At 41.4% G+C, this 19,401-nt stretch overlaps 1 protein-coding gene across 2 annotated transcripts in view; it reads left to right on the top strand.

The window, feature by feature from the left end:
• Positions 1 to 18,513, top strand: part of LCMT1 (leucine carboxyl methyltransferase 1) — a 53,445-nt gene extending 34,932 nt beyond the window's left edge. The window contains exons 7-12 of one of the 2 annotated variants that reach the window (XM_027126585.1): positions 2,419 to 2,521; positions 6,770 to 6,890; positions 10,233 to 10,334; positions 11,755 to 11,846; positions 15,387 to 15,484; positions 18,296 to 18,513. In XM_027126585.1, the coding sequence (XP_026982386.1) occupies positions 2,419 to 2,521; positions 6,770 to 6,890; positions 10,233 to 10,334; positions 11,755 to 11,846; positions 15,387 to 15,484; positions 18,296 to 18,318 (539 nt within the window). In that variant the 3' untranslated portion in view covers positions 18,319 to 18,513. The remainder of the gene's footprint in view (positions 1 to 2,418; positions 2,522 to 6,769; positions 6,891 to 10,232; positions 10,335 to 11,754; positions 11,847 to 15,386; positions 15,485 to 18,295) is intronic. The other variant, XM_027126586.1, reaches the window with a different exon arrangement.
• Positions 18,514 to 19,401: the final 888 nt, after the last annotated feature.

The following is a 19,401-nucleotide window of genomic DNA, read 5'->3' as shown; positions in this document are numbered from 1 at the left end:
GTTGGGTTCAAGATTTGTAAGTATTTATGTCCTAACAACTTTTTGGTCATTTGAAAAAAAAGCCACTTACATTCTAAGAACAAATACTCTCTTAATTTCATTCTTAAATAACCACAGTTACTTCTAATGGGATATGTGCTCCTGTCGGGCCCTTTATGACCTCACCTGGGAGCCAGATTGGACACTACCACCTGTTCCTCTTGCAATATTGCAAATGATGTTTGAGCAGTAGTGGCTTTTTCATCACAGTCAAACCTGAGAAATCAGCTTTGCAGAGATACGGTGTCATTAAAAGGAGTGCAGAGAAGTCTCCTGTGGAAACTGTGACTGCCTCGAGCTGATGGTCTGCTTGTGTCTGGTGCATGTTGAGTATCTCTGCGTTTCCCTCAAAAATTTAAAACATCCTGTTCTGCCCTTGTGAGTTGGTTGTGCCGCCCCAGGGCACCTCAGTACAGTTTGGGATCCATGAAGCTCAGCACTTTGACATTGCCCTTCATCTTAGCCATAACCATATGAGGTTGCCATTGTATGCATTTTATACTTAAAAGTAGGCGTGAGCAGTATGTCATATGACTAGGAACTGGCAGAGTAGACATTTGCTGTCAGGGATGTTTGAGACCAAAGCCCATTCCTCTGCAGGTGTACTCCAAAGAGAGTTTTCATCTTGGGAACCATGTCCTGGATAAAAGCTGCGGCATGTTAAGTTGTCCCTATCCAAGAATAATTAGAACTATTTGGGAGAGTACCTGAGTTCTTAGCGATGATGTAGGATGGCTGCAGAATGTCCCAGCTTCTTCCGTGGTTTGTACTTTGAGGAAGTTGAGTGAACAGTGCTTCAGGTAAATAATCAAGCAGTTTAATTTCTTTTTTTATTATAATCTATTTTTAATAATAGAGAGTTTAAATTGAAAAGAATTTCAGGCTTACACAAAAATAATGTGACTAGATTGATGAACCTCCATGCACCCATCGCCTAACTTTATTGCCAGTCTCATTTCATCTGTACTGGTGGTTCTAAAGGTGTAGTCCCAGGCTAACAGCATCAACCCCATCTGGAAACTTGTTAGAAATACAGATTTCTACTTTTGAAAAATCTGAATCAGAAACTCAGGGGCTGGAGCCTGATCAGTCTGTTTTAACAAGCCCTCTGGGCGAATCTGATGCCTGCCAAAGCTTGAGAACTACTATACATACCATTCCATCCAACCTCTGGTGGAGTATTTTAAAGGAAATATTTTATTTGTAAATACTTTAGTACATAAACTATTTTCTTTTAAACATAATAGCTCACAAATTGACAAAACATTTAGAGAGCAATTGGTACCAATATTTAAATAGGCTTATTACTCTTTGATCTCCTAATTCTTCTCATCATAACCCGCGTAACTGGACAGACAAGTCCTTTGTGACATGTATACAAGGATGTTCGCCTGAGATGGAGTAAACTTGGAAATACTGCCTGTCTAATATTGAGCGATTGGCTAAGTAAGTTGTTTTATCTATTCCGTGGAGCATGGTGAAATCATAGAGAATGATGTCCGTGATACTATTGTTAAATAGGAAAAGCTTTCAGAACAAGTATTGGGTGACCCCATTATCTTTTTTTGTGCAGGGTGTGTGCGTATGTGTGTGTGTGCACGTTTGAGGGAGGGAGGGAGGGGGGGGGAGAGAGAGAGAGAGAGAGAGAGAGAGAGAGAGAGAGAGAGAGAGAGAAAGAGAGGGAGAGAGAGAGAGGGAGAGAGAGGAAGAGAGGGAGGATGTGTCCGTGTTGTGTATAGGAGTTTAAGCACAGAGAAAAAAGGTTAGAATGTTATACACTAAAACACTAATAGTTGCCTTTGGAAGGTATGATTTTTAGTTAATTTTCACCCTCTTACCTGATTTTTTTTCCCATAATGAGCATGGATTTTTATTTTTATTTTTTTAATAGATTTATTTATTTATTTATTCATTCATTCATTTATTTTTGGCTGCGTTGGGTCTTCATTGCTGCACGAGGGCTTTCTTTAATTGCATCGAGCAGCGGCTAGTCTTTGTTGCGGTGCACGGGTTTGTCATTGTGGTGGCTTCTCTTGTTGTGGAGCACGGGCTGTAGGCGTGCGGGCTTCAGTAGTTGTGGTACACGGGCTCAGTAGTTGTGGCTCGCGGGCTCTAGAATGCAGGCTCAGTAGTTGTGGAGCACGGGCTTAGTTGCTCTGTGGCATGTCCGGATCTTCCCGGACCAGGGCTCGAACCCATGTGCTCTGCATTGACAGGCAGATTCTTAACCACTGCGCCATCAGGGAAGCGCGAGCGTGCATTTTTATAATGGAGAAAACAATACATTTACTTTAGTTTTGAAAAAGTCACATCCATTGAAATTATAATCTCTTCTTGATCAATTTCTGTTGAAATTATAATCTCTTCTTACATTTACAGATGGGCACATATTGGATTCAACAAGATACGCCATCATTGGAGCAGATCTCCGAGATATACATGAACTGGAAGAGAAACTAAAGAAATGTAACATGAATACACAGTGAGATTTTTTTTTAACCTCTTTTTGAGATAAGGCCAGTTGGAGGTACAGCATGATAACATGTACCATTTTTTTTTCAATGCTACTTAGAGTAGTTTTCTGAAATTTTCTGAGAAGCAATGTTCCTTGAGTCTGTTTTCCCATGAGAACCACCTGTATTGCTTTTGTAAAATACTGACTACTAATATAAGTTTGAGGGAAGATAATTGTATGCATAGAAACATATAATTGTAACATATAAAGAAAGGATTAGCATCCAGGGTATATAAAGAATACCTACTATTTTTTAAAATGTCCAGTAGAAAAATGGGCAAAGGATAGATCACCAGGCAGCTCAAAGAGGAAAGAGGGTATCATATTAAAATGGTATTGAACTTAAGTAGTAATCAGATGAAATTCTGTTTTACTACCACCAAGTTGGCAAAAATGTAAAAGTCTGACAGTATCAAGTGTTGGCAAGGATATCGGGGGAAAAGGAATGGTCATCCACCACTGGTGGGAGTGATCTTGGTGTGACCATTGCAAGGAATGATCTGGAACTATCTAGTAAAATTGTCAGTACCATATGAATTTGCAGTTCCATTGTTGGGTGTGTCCCCCCGAGAAGGTCTACATGTATGTACAAGGAGGATGTTCATTGCAGCTTCTGTTTTTAGTAGCAGAAAATTGGAAACAACTTAAACGTCCATCAGGAGGAGAATGGATGAATGCTATGTAAAATGCATGTGACTTCAGCGAGAGCTCAAAAACTTAATGTTGACTTTTTAAAAATTAAATTGCAGAGTGTGATACCAAATGTGTAAAATCAAACCCCCCCAAATACTGTATTTTCATGATTACATACATACGTAACAGAGTATTTTTAAAATGGACCAGAAGGGTTCACACCAAATTCTTGAGAGTGAGTACCTTTGGGAGGCAGAGGAGGGGAGCGAGATGTGGGGTTTTAGCACAGCGATGCTGGTCAAATAGATAAAGAGCTAGTGGGAGGAAAAGGCATATCCACCTGGTCTAATATAGGTGAAGATGACACTTTCAAGGATATTTGAGGTGAGTAACTCAAGGGAGAGGTTTGGAAGGCAGGTAAGGGAAAGGGAAAGTTATTTTAAAGAATAAATTGAAGGCAAGGAATCAGTGGCAAATGATGAAGGAAATTAGCAACAAGGGAAATCATTGCTGGAGGAGAGGGAAGGGAGTATGTAGAGCATGGACTGAGGTTAACTAGCCTATGAGGGAAGAGAAACACTCTCTATTCTGAGAGGGCAGGAAGGAGGGTAAGGACAGGTGCAAATACAGGTGAGCTTTGGGCGATGGAGGGATGGGAAGTATAGGGGGTTAAAGTGGTCTTCCTAACACTTCAGCACAGTGATGGCTGTTACCTCTACATTTTGAAGTTCTTGCTTACGTGTTTAGTCTAGAATCATCAACCAGGTTGTTATTCTTAGGATTTACATTTCCACCAGCTCAAATGTCAGGGACAGCTCTACTTGACCCAGTGTTGTCACTCCAGCTTTATTGTCTGAGTCTGTCTCACCAGGTGTTCAGAAGTAAGGTCAATACACTGTAAAGAGTATTTGTGTTTCTTTTTTCCTTTGGGGAGACCCTTAGGTGGTTCACTGATTGCAGAATGTAGTGTGTTTTCTTAAATTTATTTTTTAATTGAAATATAGCTGATTTACAATGTCGTATTAATTTCTGCTGTACAGCAAAGTGACTCAGTTATACACATATATACATTCTTTTTCATATTCTTTTCCATTATGGTTTACCCCAGGATATTGAATATAGTTCCCTGCACTATACAGTAGGACCTTGTTGTTTATCCATTCTATATATCAATATAACAGTTTGCATCTGCCAACCCCACACTCCCAGTCCGTCCCTCCCACCACTACCACCTTAGCAACCACAAGTCTGTTCTCTCTGTCTGTGAGCCTGTTTCTGTTTCATAGATAGGTTCATTTGTGCCCTTTTTTTTTTTTAATTTATTTTTGGCTGCATTGGGTCTTCGTTGCTGTGCATGGGCTTTGCTCTAGTTGCAGCGAGCGGGTGCTACTCTTCATTGTGGTGTGCAGGCTTCTCATTGCGGTGGCTTCTCTTGTTGCGGAGCATGGGCTCTAGGCGCACGGGCTTCAGTAGTTGTGGCTTGTGGGCTCTAGAGCACAGGCTCAGTAGTTGTGGCACACGGGCTTAGTTGCTCCATGGCATGTGGGATCTTCCCGGACCAGGGCTCAAACCTGTGTCCCCTGCATTGGCAGGCGGATTCTTAACCACTGCATCACCTGGGAAGCCCTGTGCCATATTTTAGATTCCACAAATAGGTGATATCATATGGTATTTGTCTTTCTCTTTCTGACTTACTTCACTTAGTATGGTAATCTCTAGTTGCATCCATGTTGCTGCAAATGGCATTATTTCGTTCTTTTCTATGGCTGAGTAGTATTCCATTGTGTATATGTACCACATCTTCTTCATCCATTCATCTGTTGATGGACGTTTAGGGTATTTCCATGTCTTGGTTATTGTGGGTAGTGCTGCTATGAATGTAGGGGTGCATGTATCTTTCTGAATTAGAGTTTTGTCTAGATATATGCCCAGGAGTGGGATTGCTGGATCATATGGCAACTCTCTCTCTATTTTTAGTTTTCTGAGGACCCTCCATACTGTTTTCCATAGTGGCTGCACCAACTTACATTCCCACCAACAGTGTTGGAGGGTTCCCTTTTCTCCACACCCTCTCCAGCATTTGTTATTTGTAGACTTTTTAATGACGGCCGTTCTGACCGGTGTGAGGTGGTACCTTACTGTAGTTTTGAATTGCATTTCTCTGATAATTAGCGATGTTGAGCAAGTAGTGTGTTTTCTTTTAGCTGAAGGGAAGTCTTAACTTTCAAGGACACCACTGGATTTCTTGGGGGCACATGGGTTTGTGAAGTCAGCAGTAGATTGGTTAAAGCTGATACCGATGGGCCTGGAGCCCTCTCAGAATGAGGAGAGCACGAGTCTTAGAATCTCACCCTGGGTTTCTGTCTTACTTCTCCTGCTCACTAGTTGTTTAATAGGGGGGAGTGGGTTTTTTTGTTTTTTTTAAATCTTTTTGAGCCTTAGTGTTTTCATTTATTAACTGGGCTAAAAACTATCTCACAAGATGGTTTTGAAGATCAAGTAACAGCATGCAAAAACAGTTGAACAGGAATTGGCACGTGATAGGCCCTGAGTCAGTTGCCTCTGACTCTAACTATAGTTGCAGTAACCATCTGTTTTGGCAGATGTGCTGGAAGGTTAGGGAAGTAATTGGGTATAAATTGGGCTAGCTGTTGATAGGGAAGTATGCCTTGCTTTTGGAGATCTATAAAATGGATGAAAAACAATTTTTGAAACAAGTATTCGAATTGTGTATTCCTCCTTGTGGTTTCATTTGTATTCTGTTTTCCTTTATGGACTGTCTTGTCTTTGCTTTTCTTTCACTTATATTTTGAAAAATATTAATCCTCTTTTTTAATATTGCTAATGGCTACCTCTTAGAAAATATATTGTAAAAATGTCTAACTTCATTTTTAAATAATTCAAATCTACAAAAAAGTTACAAAAATAATACAGAAAACTCCCATATAGCCGTCTTTACCTGGCCTGGGCTTAGGTGGGTGGCTCGTCTGCTGGGGGCCAGGTTTAGGTGATGTGCCCTGGGGTTCACTCATGTGTGGACAGTGGGCAGGTCAGCTGGGCTGCCTCACTCTCATCCACAGGACCTCCCCTCCAGTGGTAAGCTAGCTTGGGTTCATTCACATGGTGGTTTCAGGTTTCCAAGTGCAGCAAGAGAGCAAGCACCAGTGTGTAAGTCATTTCCGAGCTTCTGCTTGTATCCTGTCTGTTGCTGTTCCATTGGCCAAAGCAAGTTAAATGACTAACCCAGATTCCAGGGGAAGGGAAATAAGCTTCACCTCCTGAGTGGGAGAAGCTGCGGGTTCACATCGCCGCACTGTGGGTGCACAGTAGGGAAGACTCTAGCTATTTTTATAGTTTACCACACACATTTAACACATTTTCACCAGCAAGACAAAACTCATTGCTGATTGCTCACCTTTTTACAGTGTAAAACTTTGGGCCCCCGTGCACTGATTGTTTATGTGAAAACTAGTGCTTCTGGTTTTCCTGGGGTATGAAGTGCCCTGCCTGTAATGTGAATGCAATTTGAGAGTCCCGTTTTGGTGAAAACATATTTATGTGCCTTTTTTTTCTTTCGTTAAGATTGCCAACCCTCCTGATAGCTGAGTGTGTGCTGGTTTACATGACTCCGGAGCAGTCTACAAACCTTCTCAAGTGGGCAGCCAAGAGTTTTGAGACTGCCATGTTCATAAACTACGAACAGGTAAAAGGAAGCACGAGAAACTTGCCTTCTGCCTGGGACTCCAGTGGTGGCTTTCTCTATCTGAGCACCCTCGGAATGTTTTCACTTACTCTTTTCCTTTTGCCTCCACTCACATATCTCCTTTATTAATCGGTTCCCGCAAACGTAGTACTCCTGAGTTCTTGACTGCCGGCCAACTTTTAGCCAGAGTTTTTGGAACTTCTGTCTTGTCCTTTAAGAAAGTTGTTCGAGTTCTTATCATTGTGTTTCCTGTAAAGTCATAGATTTTGATGGAAGGAATTTTGGCTATCATCAGTGTAGGGGTAGCAAACTCAGATGCCTTCAGAGACAGGTAGTGATGCAGATGCAGGCAGTTGGTTAGGTGTTATATAGTGTGGAGTGATGGGGACTGTGGTGAACTGGGGCACCCATGTCCCATTTCATGGGGTGCCCACTATTCAGTTCCAGCCATCCATGTGTTACCATGTGCAGTGAGCCTCGAGTTGCCTGAACTCCCAGTTTTTCAAGAAAGGTTAGAAATGCAGGATTTTAATGTAAAATTTCCTACTTTCTAAAATCACTGAGCTTGACCCACGAGCTCCCTGTTTTTCTCCTTTGATCCAGTGCCGAAAGGGGTTATGTTTTAGGGCTTCGGAATAATTCAGATTGGATCTGAATCTTGGCCCTAGCTCTTATTATTGACTGTGTGACGTGAGCAGAATTGCTTCGTGGTTGGGAGTCCATGCTCTGGAGGCAGGCTGCCTAGCTGTGTGACCTGGACAAGTTACTTAACCTCTCTGTGCCTGCTTCCTCATCAGAAAAGTGAGGATAATAATATCCCGACTTCATAATTAATAAATGAGTTAATAGGTGCACAAGCATTTACAGCATTGCCTGGCTCTTAAGTAAGCTATTATTAAGTTAGCTATTATTTGGATCTCTCTGATAAAGAGAGATACCTACCTAGATACCTAGGTATCTAGGTATCTAGATACATAGATACCTAGGATAAGAATACCTACCTCTCAAGTCTAAATAATTCAGATTAAATGTGGCAAGTGCATTCATTAAAAAAAAAAGAATACCTGCTTCTCTGGATTATTATGGGAATTCATGAGATGTTGAACAGCAGTGGACTAATGATAAGCACTGAATACACTTTAGCTACTTTTATTGTTTATTTTAGTTTAGCTTTATTGATTTTATTTTGTTTTTTACCTCATTTTATTTTATTTTTATATTTTATTACAGATAAGGGCAGTACAGGACCTTGCCCAATGTCACGTAGCTATGAAGAAGTCTAAGGCTAGACCTTGATCTCCTGGCCTCCTTCCCACCCCTTACCCAGTCCAGGTTCCTGTATAGGTGGTTCTTGGTTGTTTAATTTTTCTTCCTTTTCTGTTTAATTGGAGGCATTCCTCAGACTCAGTCTTCTGTCCTAGTGAATGGATATAATGGTAGCTGGCCTCATCGGTCTTTAGTATTGATGTGGATAAATCCTGGTGACCTATCTTTGCTTTCAGGATACCATACCGGGGGAAAAGGAATTCCACTTCCCATGTTTCCACACGTTTCGGATGTGTACCATTTCATTCACTCTGCTTCATTTTTGTATTCTTTTATTCAACAAACCTTTAGTCAACATCACATGAGAGACAATGGGTTAAGTGAGTTTTGACTAGAGACACTGTCACTTTGGAACAGGCCTGAGAATGTGCCAGTTTTCAGTATGTTGACCACAGCTGTCCTTAGATGGGGTTAAACCCTACCCAACACCTTCATTTTGTGAATAAACTTTTAACTTAATTCAGTTCTTTCCTAACAAGTACAGAATCATCCTCCTCACATTTGTCAATTGCTCACATAACATGTATTATTTTTAATTAGTGGTTAAATGACAAAACCATATGGATGACGGTTATTTCAGTAATGATAATAATTATTGCACATTCTTTGAACCTGATGACTTGTATAGCAGGCGCTATTCTTTGAGTTTCATATATATTAACTTATTTAATCATCACAACAACCCTCAAGGTGGGTACTAGTACTATCCTAGTTTTACAGGTAAGAGGACTATTGAACCAAGGGGTTAGGCATCTTGCTCACAGCCTCACAGCTATTAAGTATCAAGCCAGGATTCAAACCTAGGCAATAAAATGAAGGAGTTTGTGCTCACAAATATGCTTGTATCCTGAGTGAATAGTGTGCAATCCTATCATTAGTGCCACATAAGCCTTATGCATCCCCCTAAAAAAGAGTAACATTGGATTTTGTCTTGTAGCGTTGGCGTTGGTGTTGGCTTTTGAATCCGGGAATCACTTCATATATTGTTAAAGTGCTGAATTTTAGATACCTTGTATATGACAGAATAACAGTGCTCTCAATACAATAATGATATAATAATATGATATAATATGATATAATAATATGATATAATAATAATATGCTCTCAATACAATAATGCACATAATATATATATATATTTTGGCCTCACTGCATGCGGCTTGTGGGATATTAGTTCCCCAACCAGGGATTGAATCCACGCCCTCGGCAATGAAAGCACAGACTCTTATCCACGACCACCAGGGAATTCCCATGTACACAATATTTTGTTTTGTGACAGTTGTGCACATATATAAATTATGTTTTATAAACCAGTTTTTTATTCAAAAAGTAATGCCACATGCAGAATAAAACAAAAAATCATATAGTTTGATAGGGTAGACAAAGAAAAGTAAGTCTCTTATCTACCCAAGACCTCAGCCTCTAATCTGGGAAGCAACCTTGCTGTATTCCAGAATTTTCCTACGCATATATAAATGTGGAGAGAGTTTCTTCTTCTTTTTTTTCCTAAAGGCAGATGGGAGCACACTACACACACTCCTCTGTACCTTACTTTTCAAGAGTTTATCTTAGGGATCATTTCATATCTGTCCGTCTGTTTATCTATCTATCTTCCTTTCCTGTTTTCACAGCTATATAGTATTTCATTATATGAACATGCCAGAATTAATTTAACCCCAAATGATGAGTACTTAAGTTCTTTCCAGATTCTTCCTATCATACATAATGCTGCAGTAAATGTGCTCGCATCTTTGCGTTCACGTGTGAGTCTATCTATAGGACAGGTTGCTGGCAGTGGAATTGTTGGATCCCAGACTGAGTGTTTGCAATGGATGGACACTGCCCAATTGCCTTTCGAGGGGCTCTACTCCATCAGCATGGCACTCAGGATTCTGTGACCTGCAGTTGGTATTATCAGCCTTGACTGGTTAGAAATAGGATGTTGTTTTAATCTTGCATATTTAACAAACAAAGAGATCCTTGTGGCAGTGCCCAGCCTCCTCTGTCCCTTCCCAGGTGAACATGGATGACCGGTTTGGGCAGATCATGATTGAGAACCTGCGGAGACGACAGTGTGACCTGGCGGGAGTGGAGACCTGCAAGTCGTTAGAGTCTCAGGTCAGAGGGCAGAGACCAGGACATCCTCTTGTAACGTTAGCCAACCGAGAAAGGGCACCCTCCCTTCACAGATAAGAGAATGTGAGAGTCCCTCATGAGTGCCTGCCTCCGGGCAGCTAGGGCTCCACGTGGGCTACTGGTTCATCGTGCTGGGGGAAATCCAAGCCCTGTCCTGCCATCTTGGTATGGAAGATGCAGATTTACATTTCCGACCCCCTATTATCTTAACTTCTTATTATGCCGTTTTTCAAACAACATAAGAGCAGAGGGAATAGTTAAAATGAACACCCATATTCCATCAGCCAGCTTCAATAATTTAATAACATTTTGTCATTATCGTTTGATTTATCCCCCCGCCTCCAAATTTTTGTTGGTGGTGTCATTGGAATATTTTAAGGCAGATCCCAGACAGTATATCATTTTCCCCATAAATACTTCAGGTGACTCTCCTACCAATAAGGACCTTCTGGGCTTCCCTGGTGGCGCAGTGGTTAAGAATCCGCCTGCCAATGCAGGGGACACGGGTTCAAGCCCTCGTCCGGGAAGATCCCACATGCCGTGGAGCAACTAAGCCTGTGCACCACAGCTACTGAGCCTCTGCTCTAGAGCCCATGAACCACAACTACTGAGCCTGCGTGCCACAACTACTGAAGCCCACGCGCCTAGAGCTCGTGCTCCGCAACAAGAGAAGCCACTGCAATGAGAAGCCCGCGCACCGCAACAAAGAGTAGCCCCCGCTTGCCGCAACTAGAGAAAGCCCGTGCACAGCAAAAAGAGACCCAGAGCAGCCAAAAATAAAATAATAAATTAAAAAAAAAATGAGGACCTTCTACCCCCCAGGATAATGATGATACCATTATCACACCTTACAAGTTGACACGAACTCCTTCATAGCACCTAACACCCAGTTCATCTCCAGTTTTCCCCAGTCGTCTAAAAAAATGTTCATAGTTGGTGTATTTGAATCAGGATCCAAACATGGTTCCCACTTTGTACTTGACTGATCGATCCCTTAAATCTCTTGGAACCTGTAATAGTTCCCGCCCCCAGCACTCCCCCACCTTTGAAAATTTTTTGCTAAAGTGACACTTCCCACCCCTGCCCCCATTTAAATACGTTAGTTTTTACATGGCTTGTGTCACATTACCACTGGGGTACTTTAAAAAACTGTTGCTTATAGAAAAGTTTCTTCCTTTATTTCTCTTTAAATATTATACTTTAGTATGCATTTTCCCCCATTGTAACAATGCGTGTTCAGTATAGAAAATGGGAAAATTAAAAAAAAAAAAGAAAGATGATAGTGGCCACGGTGGACTTTTGAAAGAGGAGTCCTCCGAGGGAAATTCTGTGTGCGTGAAGAGTGTCTCGGGTCATATGACAGCACGTTGTCCTCTCCCTTTCTCTCCACTGCACATTTTAGAAAGAACGGCTCCTGTCGAGTGGGTGGGAATCGGCATCAGCCATTGACATGATGGAATTGTACAGCAAATTACCTCGTGCCGAAGTGAGCAGGTATGGGATTGGCAAGAGTTTGCTCCATGGCAGATAACTGTGAAGTAAAGGCATCATTGTCTGTATCCTTTAATGTTTAAAACAAAAACAAAAAAAAATTCAACCCTGAACTAGACTTATTTTGAAACAAGTTAAACTGCTGCTAATGTAGATTAAACATTGATAGCTCCTTGAGAGTAACTTATTAGCTATTAGCCAAGATAAGGTTTATGCCCAAACAGATTATCTTAGTTGAAATAAGCAGTTACACCTCTGCAGTGGAAATCTTGCACAATCCCTGTGTTTTGGAGAAGCAGGAAAATGACGTTGCCCAAGGGCTCCTAAAGGGGGAAAAGTCTGCTTATGGATTTTTAAGTGGACTTTTCCTCTCATTACAAAAGAAATACATGCTCGTTGTTCTACTAAAACAATTTTTGAGCAGTGTAAAGTGCATGAAATATAGAGCAGTTGTGAGCGCTGTAGCACCCTCCAGAGAGAGCTGGGGTGTATTCTTTTTCTATGTGTATATAAAGATAAATATTTATCAGTATATAGATTTATATTTTTTGAATCAGTAGAGTGATATTACATGTATTGATCTGTAAACCACCATCCTCTCAAAAGCTTAGCAATAGATTGTATTTATCTCTACATGTCAAGATGTTCAGGGTTACCACATCCTGTTTAGTGGTACCTGTTATTTATGTGTGGATATATATTAATAACAGTTTTTAAAATTGAGGTGTAATTGACAGACAACATTAGTTTCAGGTACACAACATAATGATTCGATGTTTGTATATATTGTGAAATGATAACAATAAGTCCAGTTACATCGGTCACTGCACATACAGGATTTTTTTTTTTTTTAAGGAGAACCACTTTATTTTGAGTAGTAAACAAAACTCCATTTAGAACATAATAAACAAACCTTCCATCAGTTTCTTCACAGTTAGTCCAAAGAATAAAAGATCTTCTAAAGAAGATCTTTAAAGGAGATTTAGTAGCTGAATTTGTGGGCATTTTTGGTGCATATTTTTTGTTTAAAAAGGTGAACACAAGCCAAGATTTCAGGCAAATGATGAGCAAGAAGTTTCCAGTGGTTGCATAGCGCAGGCCATCACATCTGAAGCAAGGTCCTGCAGCAACACCCCACCGTGTGCAGCAAATGGCAGGCAGGACATGGCAGCAATCTTCACTACTTTCCCAGAATTTTTTTTTCTTGTGATGAGAACTTTTGAGATTTACTCTTAACAACTTTCAAATATGCAATACAGCATTATTGACTATAATAACCATGCTGTACGTTACTTCCCCGTGACTTACGTATTTCACAGCCGGAAGTTTGTTCCTTTTGACCCCCTTCACATATTTTGCCTGCCTGCCCTCCCACCGCCCACCTCCAGCACCTACCAATTGTTTTGTTTGTTTGTTTGTTTTCTTTTAGATTCCACATGAAGAGACATCCTACAGTATTTGTCTTTCTCTGACTTATTTCCTTTAGCATAACGTCCTCCGGGTCCATCCATGTTGTCACATGCGGCAAGATTTCATTCTTTTTTATGGCTGAATAATACTCCATTGTAAATCTCAGTATATATACCACATTTTCTTTATCCATTCATCCATCAATGGACACTTAGGTTGTTTCCTTGATAATAATAATTTTAAAGTAATTAAAAAGTAATGTCTATAGCTGGGCATTTAGTTACGTTGCAAACAGCAGCCTTTGTCCTAACAGAGGTGGGTAAAGAGGCGGGACAGGCTTCAGTCTGTCCACCCCAGGCCGACCAGCCCTCCCAGCTCTGCAGATGCCTCATAGTTTGTGTCTACATTTGTCAAGGGCTTTTGCCACATACTCCGTATGAAAAGAAACCGGAGGCAGGCCTGTTGATTTAACAGTTGCCTACTGTGCGTCATGCCTGCCTTTGCGGAGTTCACCTTCTAGGGAACAACTTCGCAGTCTAGTGTGTCCTGATAGTTGAACTTGGTCATGACGGTGATGGAACCTTGATCGTGATGCTGGTTCCTTCTCATACTAGGAAGCCTGCCTTGAGGTCCTCTGCTAAGATTAGTTGGGAAGCCACCAGAGTACTCCTTGGATAGTCATTCTTACTTCAGATGTGACTCTTTGGCCTGCACGCCAGGGTGGGAGCTAAGCACAAATACAGAAACATGCACAAGCGTGTACATCTATACACTTTCATGGACACGCACATGCGCACAGATACAGACACACACAGCCTGGACAAATGGCAATACCAGCATGTTAACAGTGGCTGTAAATAGTGGAATATGAATCACCTTTTATTTTTCTTCTTTACTCTTTTTGGAAATGCCTGCGTTGTCCCCACCGCCCCAGTGTGTGCATATCTCAACAGAAAACATTTTAAAGAGCTGTTTTCGTATGTTTCTCTGTGTGTGTATATATTTAAAAGTTTACATTTAAAATGATTTTTGGAAAAAAGTCATATAAGCAAATGATGGGGAAAAAATGTAACCAGAATAAAGTAGTACAGAGTGAAAACAGAACAAAACACCTGGTTACTCACCCTCACTGCCATCAACCACCTTCTGTTTCAAGAGACAACCACCATTACCACTTTCTTCTGCAGTTTCCAAAATTAGTCCATGTATGTATAACCATATATATCCCCCACTTTTTCTTTACATAGATAGTAATATACTAGGTACATTACCTCCTAAACAACTTGCTTTTTAAATTCTATGATAGGTCTTAGGTTCCATGTCAATTCATATAAACCTACCCTATATGGCTGCACAGTATCCTATTGTATGAATGTGTTTAATCTATTCAACCCATCTCTTCTACTTTAAAGTTTGTTTTTTGTTTTGTCTTTTTGCTGTACTACATTGCAGCTGTGATGCTGCAGTGAGATTTCTTGAACACCTATCGGGTGAATTCTTAAAGCAGAATTGCAAAATGAAAGGGCGTACATTTTAAACATTGATAGAGGTGGTCAAATTGCCCTCCAGAGGGGTTATACTATTTTGTCATCCTGCTAGTAATGCAGGAGAGCACCTCTTTCCCATGTCCTTGGTAAAATGTATATCAACCTTTAAAAAAATGTTTATTTATTTTTAAGGATGTATCAGCCTTTTTTATCTTTGTCAACTGTTAGCTGAAAACATTTCATGTGTTTTAATTTACATTTCTTTTCACATAAATGAGGTTGAAAAGCTCTTGTTTTTCCTTGCCAGTGAACTGGTCTTTTACCCATCTTTTAAATAAGTTTTAAAAGATGTTCTTATTGAAGTGTAACAGCTCTTTATATAACAACAAAATCTACCCCTTGTCATTTCTATTGCAAACATTTTTTTTCTAGTTTGTCATTTGTCACTTTTGACTTTGCTTATGGGATTTTTTCTCCTTTTCAATAAAAATAATTTAAAATGGGCCCACACCATGCATACTATTCTGTAGCCTGCTTCTTTTCACATAGTATATCCTGAACACCTTTCCATGACTATAAGCATGGGTCATGACCTTCATTTTTGATTGGATACATTTGTACTGTTGTCTCTTCATTCTCTCCACAGAATAGAGTCTCTTGAATTCCTGGATGAAATGGAGCTTCTTGAACAACTGATGCAGCATTACTGCCTTTGCTGGGCCACCAAAGGAGGAAGTGAACTGGGTAGGTGACTTCACTTGTATTGATTTAACCTAGAAAGGGGGAATTTTTTTGTCTCCAGAGAACATAAGTCTTGACGGGAATTTTTGACCCAGGAAGAACTAGGGGACGTATATATATACGTGGATCCGATCCGTGAACATAGCCAGAGAATCAGCTGTTATATCCTCCGTGTTTTTATAGCACAAAACCCAGGAGAACTGTTTAAATAAACCACATGTATGAAAAAAAAACAACAGCCCTTTAGAAGACTGTGGAATTTTCTCAGCTGGATGGTAAGAGACCTTGAGTCTTGTAATCATCTTAATAAAAGGACCCAATGATTGTCTTTTTAATCAACTTGTAACCAGGTTTACTAGATGTTAAACACACAGATCATTATATCTCTCCAACACCCCTGTAGCTGTGGGTTGAATTTCTCTCTTCTCTTATATTTAAGATGAATTTCCCCGGCCTGGAAGAGTAGGGCCATAGGGACAGAGCATGGAGCCTTGTCTCAGTGTTTCTTGTTGCCTTGATCTTGATCGAGTTCCTCCTTTAAAGCTGCCCCTTGTTGACCTTGCTTCCCCTGGGAGATAGCCCTTGGGCGGCTCTCCAGACAGTGGAGACCATTTTAGATCTCGGTCCTGGCCTTTAATGTCATAGTTGCCCTTAAGCTTCCTATCGATGTGTCTGACACATGGCTTTAGGCAGGTAGTCCATACAAAACAAAGAACTTGGCAGAGTCACAAACTGTCTCCTGTGTGAAAATTCCAGGTTGTTAATCATCCCCCTTGGGCTTATCTTTCTGCTAGTTTATAAATTTACCCAGCTGGGCAGTTCAGCCCACAAAATCCATTTAAGTTATTTTTTATTTAAAAAATCGTTTATTAGTGTGTTTTGTACTGCTGTCCTCCCGCACTTTTAAAAACAGTGTAATTTTTAGTAGGGACTTTGGAAACTTCTAAAAAAGTATGGCAAAGAAAAAAAAATCACCCGTATGCCCGTCACTCAGAGATAACCTCTGGCAGCTTTTCCCTTCCATTCTTTTTATAGCTGTTGTTTTGTTTTTAGCAGAGTTGAATTTATCTATTTATGTAACCTTGATTCCTGATCTTTTTAACTTAATATTATAAGCATTTCCCCTTGCACTTTAATGGCTTTATAAATACTCTGTCATGAGGCTATGTCTGAATTTACTTAACTTTCTCACACTTTAAAAAATATAGGTGGTTTGTAATAGCACAGAGTTAATTCTAGTTTCTGTAAAGTAGCAATGTATTGAGCATTTTTATGTAAGGGGCTTCTTTTCCCCACTTTGCGCCTGGCTGCTTTGTTGTATCAGTACAGTAAGTCCCTTACATACAGACCTTCAAGGTGTGAACTTTCAAAGATGCAAACTTGCGTTGCATCAACGTCATGCATGAGTGAAATTGCAGCTTGCCCTCCGTCTCCTATTGCTGATGATCCTTCATTTCTACCATCTCCCACCTCCTCTCCCTCCTCCAGTCAGTAACTCTCTCCTTGCTTGTTCACTCGATGCCAGCCCCTGTATGCCAGCTGTTGTACTGTACTACTGTACTTTTCAAGGTACTGTACTGTAAGATTAAAAATGTTTTCTTTATTTTTTGTGTTTGTTTTTCAAGTACTATTTGTGTGAAAAGTATTATAGACCTGTAGTACAGTACTATATAGTAGTACTGTAGTACTGTAGTACTCTATAGCCGATTGTGTTAGTTGGGTACCTAGGCTAACTTTGTTGCACTTAACAAACAAATTGGACTTAATGAATGCGCTCTCGGAATGGAACTCATTTGTATGTAGGGGACTTACTGTACTTATATGTCTGTGGGGAAGAAAGAACTGTGTTTGCTTGAAGTTCAGCATTTAAAAGGCCAAGTCCTAAAGAATAGGCTCTAGTACAAAACCTAGACAGATTCGTACTAAAACAACCCTGCAGCCACGACTGTAGATCAGGATGGTTCTCCAATAAGATAATTGCCTGCCAGAACAAAACTCAGCACTCTTCAGAGGAAGACACTAGACTTCAGAGTCTCGTCAACTTACTATCTGCCATGTCAGTATACGATAAAAAAATTACTAGACATGTGAAGAAATAAATTGCCTACACTAGTCTTTTATTACTGAATTTGACTCAAAGAGAAAAGGGTGGGGCTTCTCTGGTGGCGCAGTGGTTGAGAGTCCGCCTGCCGATGCAGGGGACACGGGTTCGTGCCCCAGTCTGGGAAGATGCCGTGGAGCGGCTGCGCCCGTGAGCCATGGCCGCTGAGCCTGCGCGTCCGGAGCCTGGGCTCCGCAACGGGAGAGGCCGCAACAGTGAGAGGCCCACGTACCGCAAAAAAAAAAAAAAAAAAGGGTGAACAAAATTGCTAAGGCTAGTCACTAGCCCTTTGGCTTCTTTCTCACCAAAAACGGGCCAATATTAATTTTTAAATGTTTAAGGTAAAAAGCAGAACACTCAGGAATGAACTCCTTAAACAAGTTGTCTGAATGAGAAGTATTATTCAGAAAAAAAAAAAGTTCAGCGTTTAAAGGATAGACTTTCAGGTTTACTGCGGAGAGCCCGTAAACTCTTATAACATTTCTCAATCCCTTCAAAACCACCCATAAACACAGTCTCATCCAACCTCCTGTTGCCTTGTGAAGTCTCATCTTACACAACCAGGAGGCCGGGGCTGCGGTGATCACACGTGTGACTGGTGCCCCAGAGCCAGTCACTGTGGGCCTGGGATCTGGGGGTCACATTCTCCCACCACTGGCTGTTTGCCCCAATCCGTGAGAGCCTCTTCACAGCTTCTGTGTGTTTCCTCCCAGGCTTGAAGGAAATAACTTACTGATCTGTTCAAGACTCGTGCTGAGCCGGAGCTGAAGCCACTGACCTTTCCGGAGTTGAGTCTCCGAGTTTCCTGAGTGGTGGTTAGGCCTCGGCTACCAGTCTCCCCGCTCGCCGAGAGACCTCACTGACCGAGGTGCTTGTACCAGTTCCTGTTCCTGTCGGCTTTTACCGTTTAAATAAATCTCAGTTGCCATTGCCGGTGTGTTGGTCCTCTGCTGTTTATCCTTTGCTCCCCTGGGTGGGCTGCGGTTCACCTCTGTGTCAGCTGGAACCAGAGGTCCTAACCCGACCTTGACCTTGGCTCGCTCCCTGTGAGTCAGACTTAGCTCGTCTGTTGCGTCCGTTGTGGGATTTACTCCTGTGTGCTCCCGTTTGCAGCACCCGACATTGCACTTGGCACCTTGACCAGATGTTGGAGCTCGTCTCTGCTCCCGTTTCTGCCCTTTCCTGCTTAAATCCGCCTTCACCTTGGTCATTGTGGCAGGATGAATGATGAGCCCCTGATCCCTCCAACTGTGAACATGTGGCAAAAGGGGCTTTGAAGATGTGATTAAGGATCTTGAGATGGGAGATTACCCAAGAGCCTCCAAGTGGGCCGGATGTCCTCACAAGAGTCTTTCCTTATAAGGGAAGGCAGGGGTGTCAGAGTCGGAGGAGAAGGAGGCATGTGATGCCAGAAGCAGAGACTGGAGTGATGCGCTTTGAATGTGGGGGAAGGGGTGGAAGTGGAGGAATACAGGCGGCCACCAGATGCTGAAAAGGGAAAGAGAACATCTCAGAGCATCCAAACGGAGCCAGCCTTGCTGGCACTTCGACTTTAGCCCAGTGAAGCTGGTTTCAGATTTCAGACCTCCAGAACACTAAGAGAATAAATTTGTGTTGTTGTAAGCTGCTAAGTTTGTGGTCACTTGTTACAGCAGCAGTAGGAAACTAATACAGTTATGATGCAGATTAAAAGGGGCCCTGGAGACCTGGCCTCCAATTCAAAGACATAAGGCCTGTCCACACCTAATGAAATTTTTGGTTATGTGACTGGGGCTGTGAACCTGAGCCTGTGTGTGCAGAGCGGCAGTGAGGCAGCCCG

The sequence above is a fragment of the Aethalodelphis obliquidens genome, unplaced genomic scaffold, assembly GCF_003676395.1.
Source record: "Aethalodelphis obliquidens isolate GAN/ISIS:26980383/991018 unplaced genomic scaffold, ASM367639v1 scaffold30, whole genome shotgun sequence".
NCBI classification, from domain to species: domain Eukaryota; kingdom Metazoa; phylum Chordata; class Mammalia; order Artiodactyla; family Delphinidae; genus Aethalodelphis; species Aethalodelphis obliquidens.
Note: the sequence above shows the minus strand (reverse complement) of the source record. Positions and strands in the feature narration are given on the sequence as shown.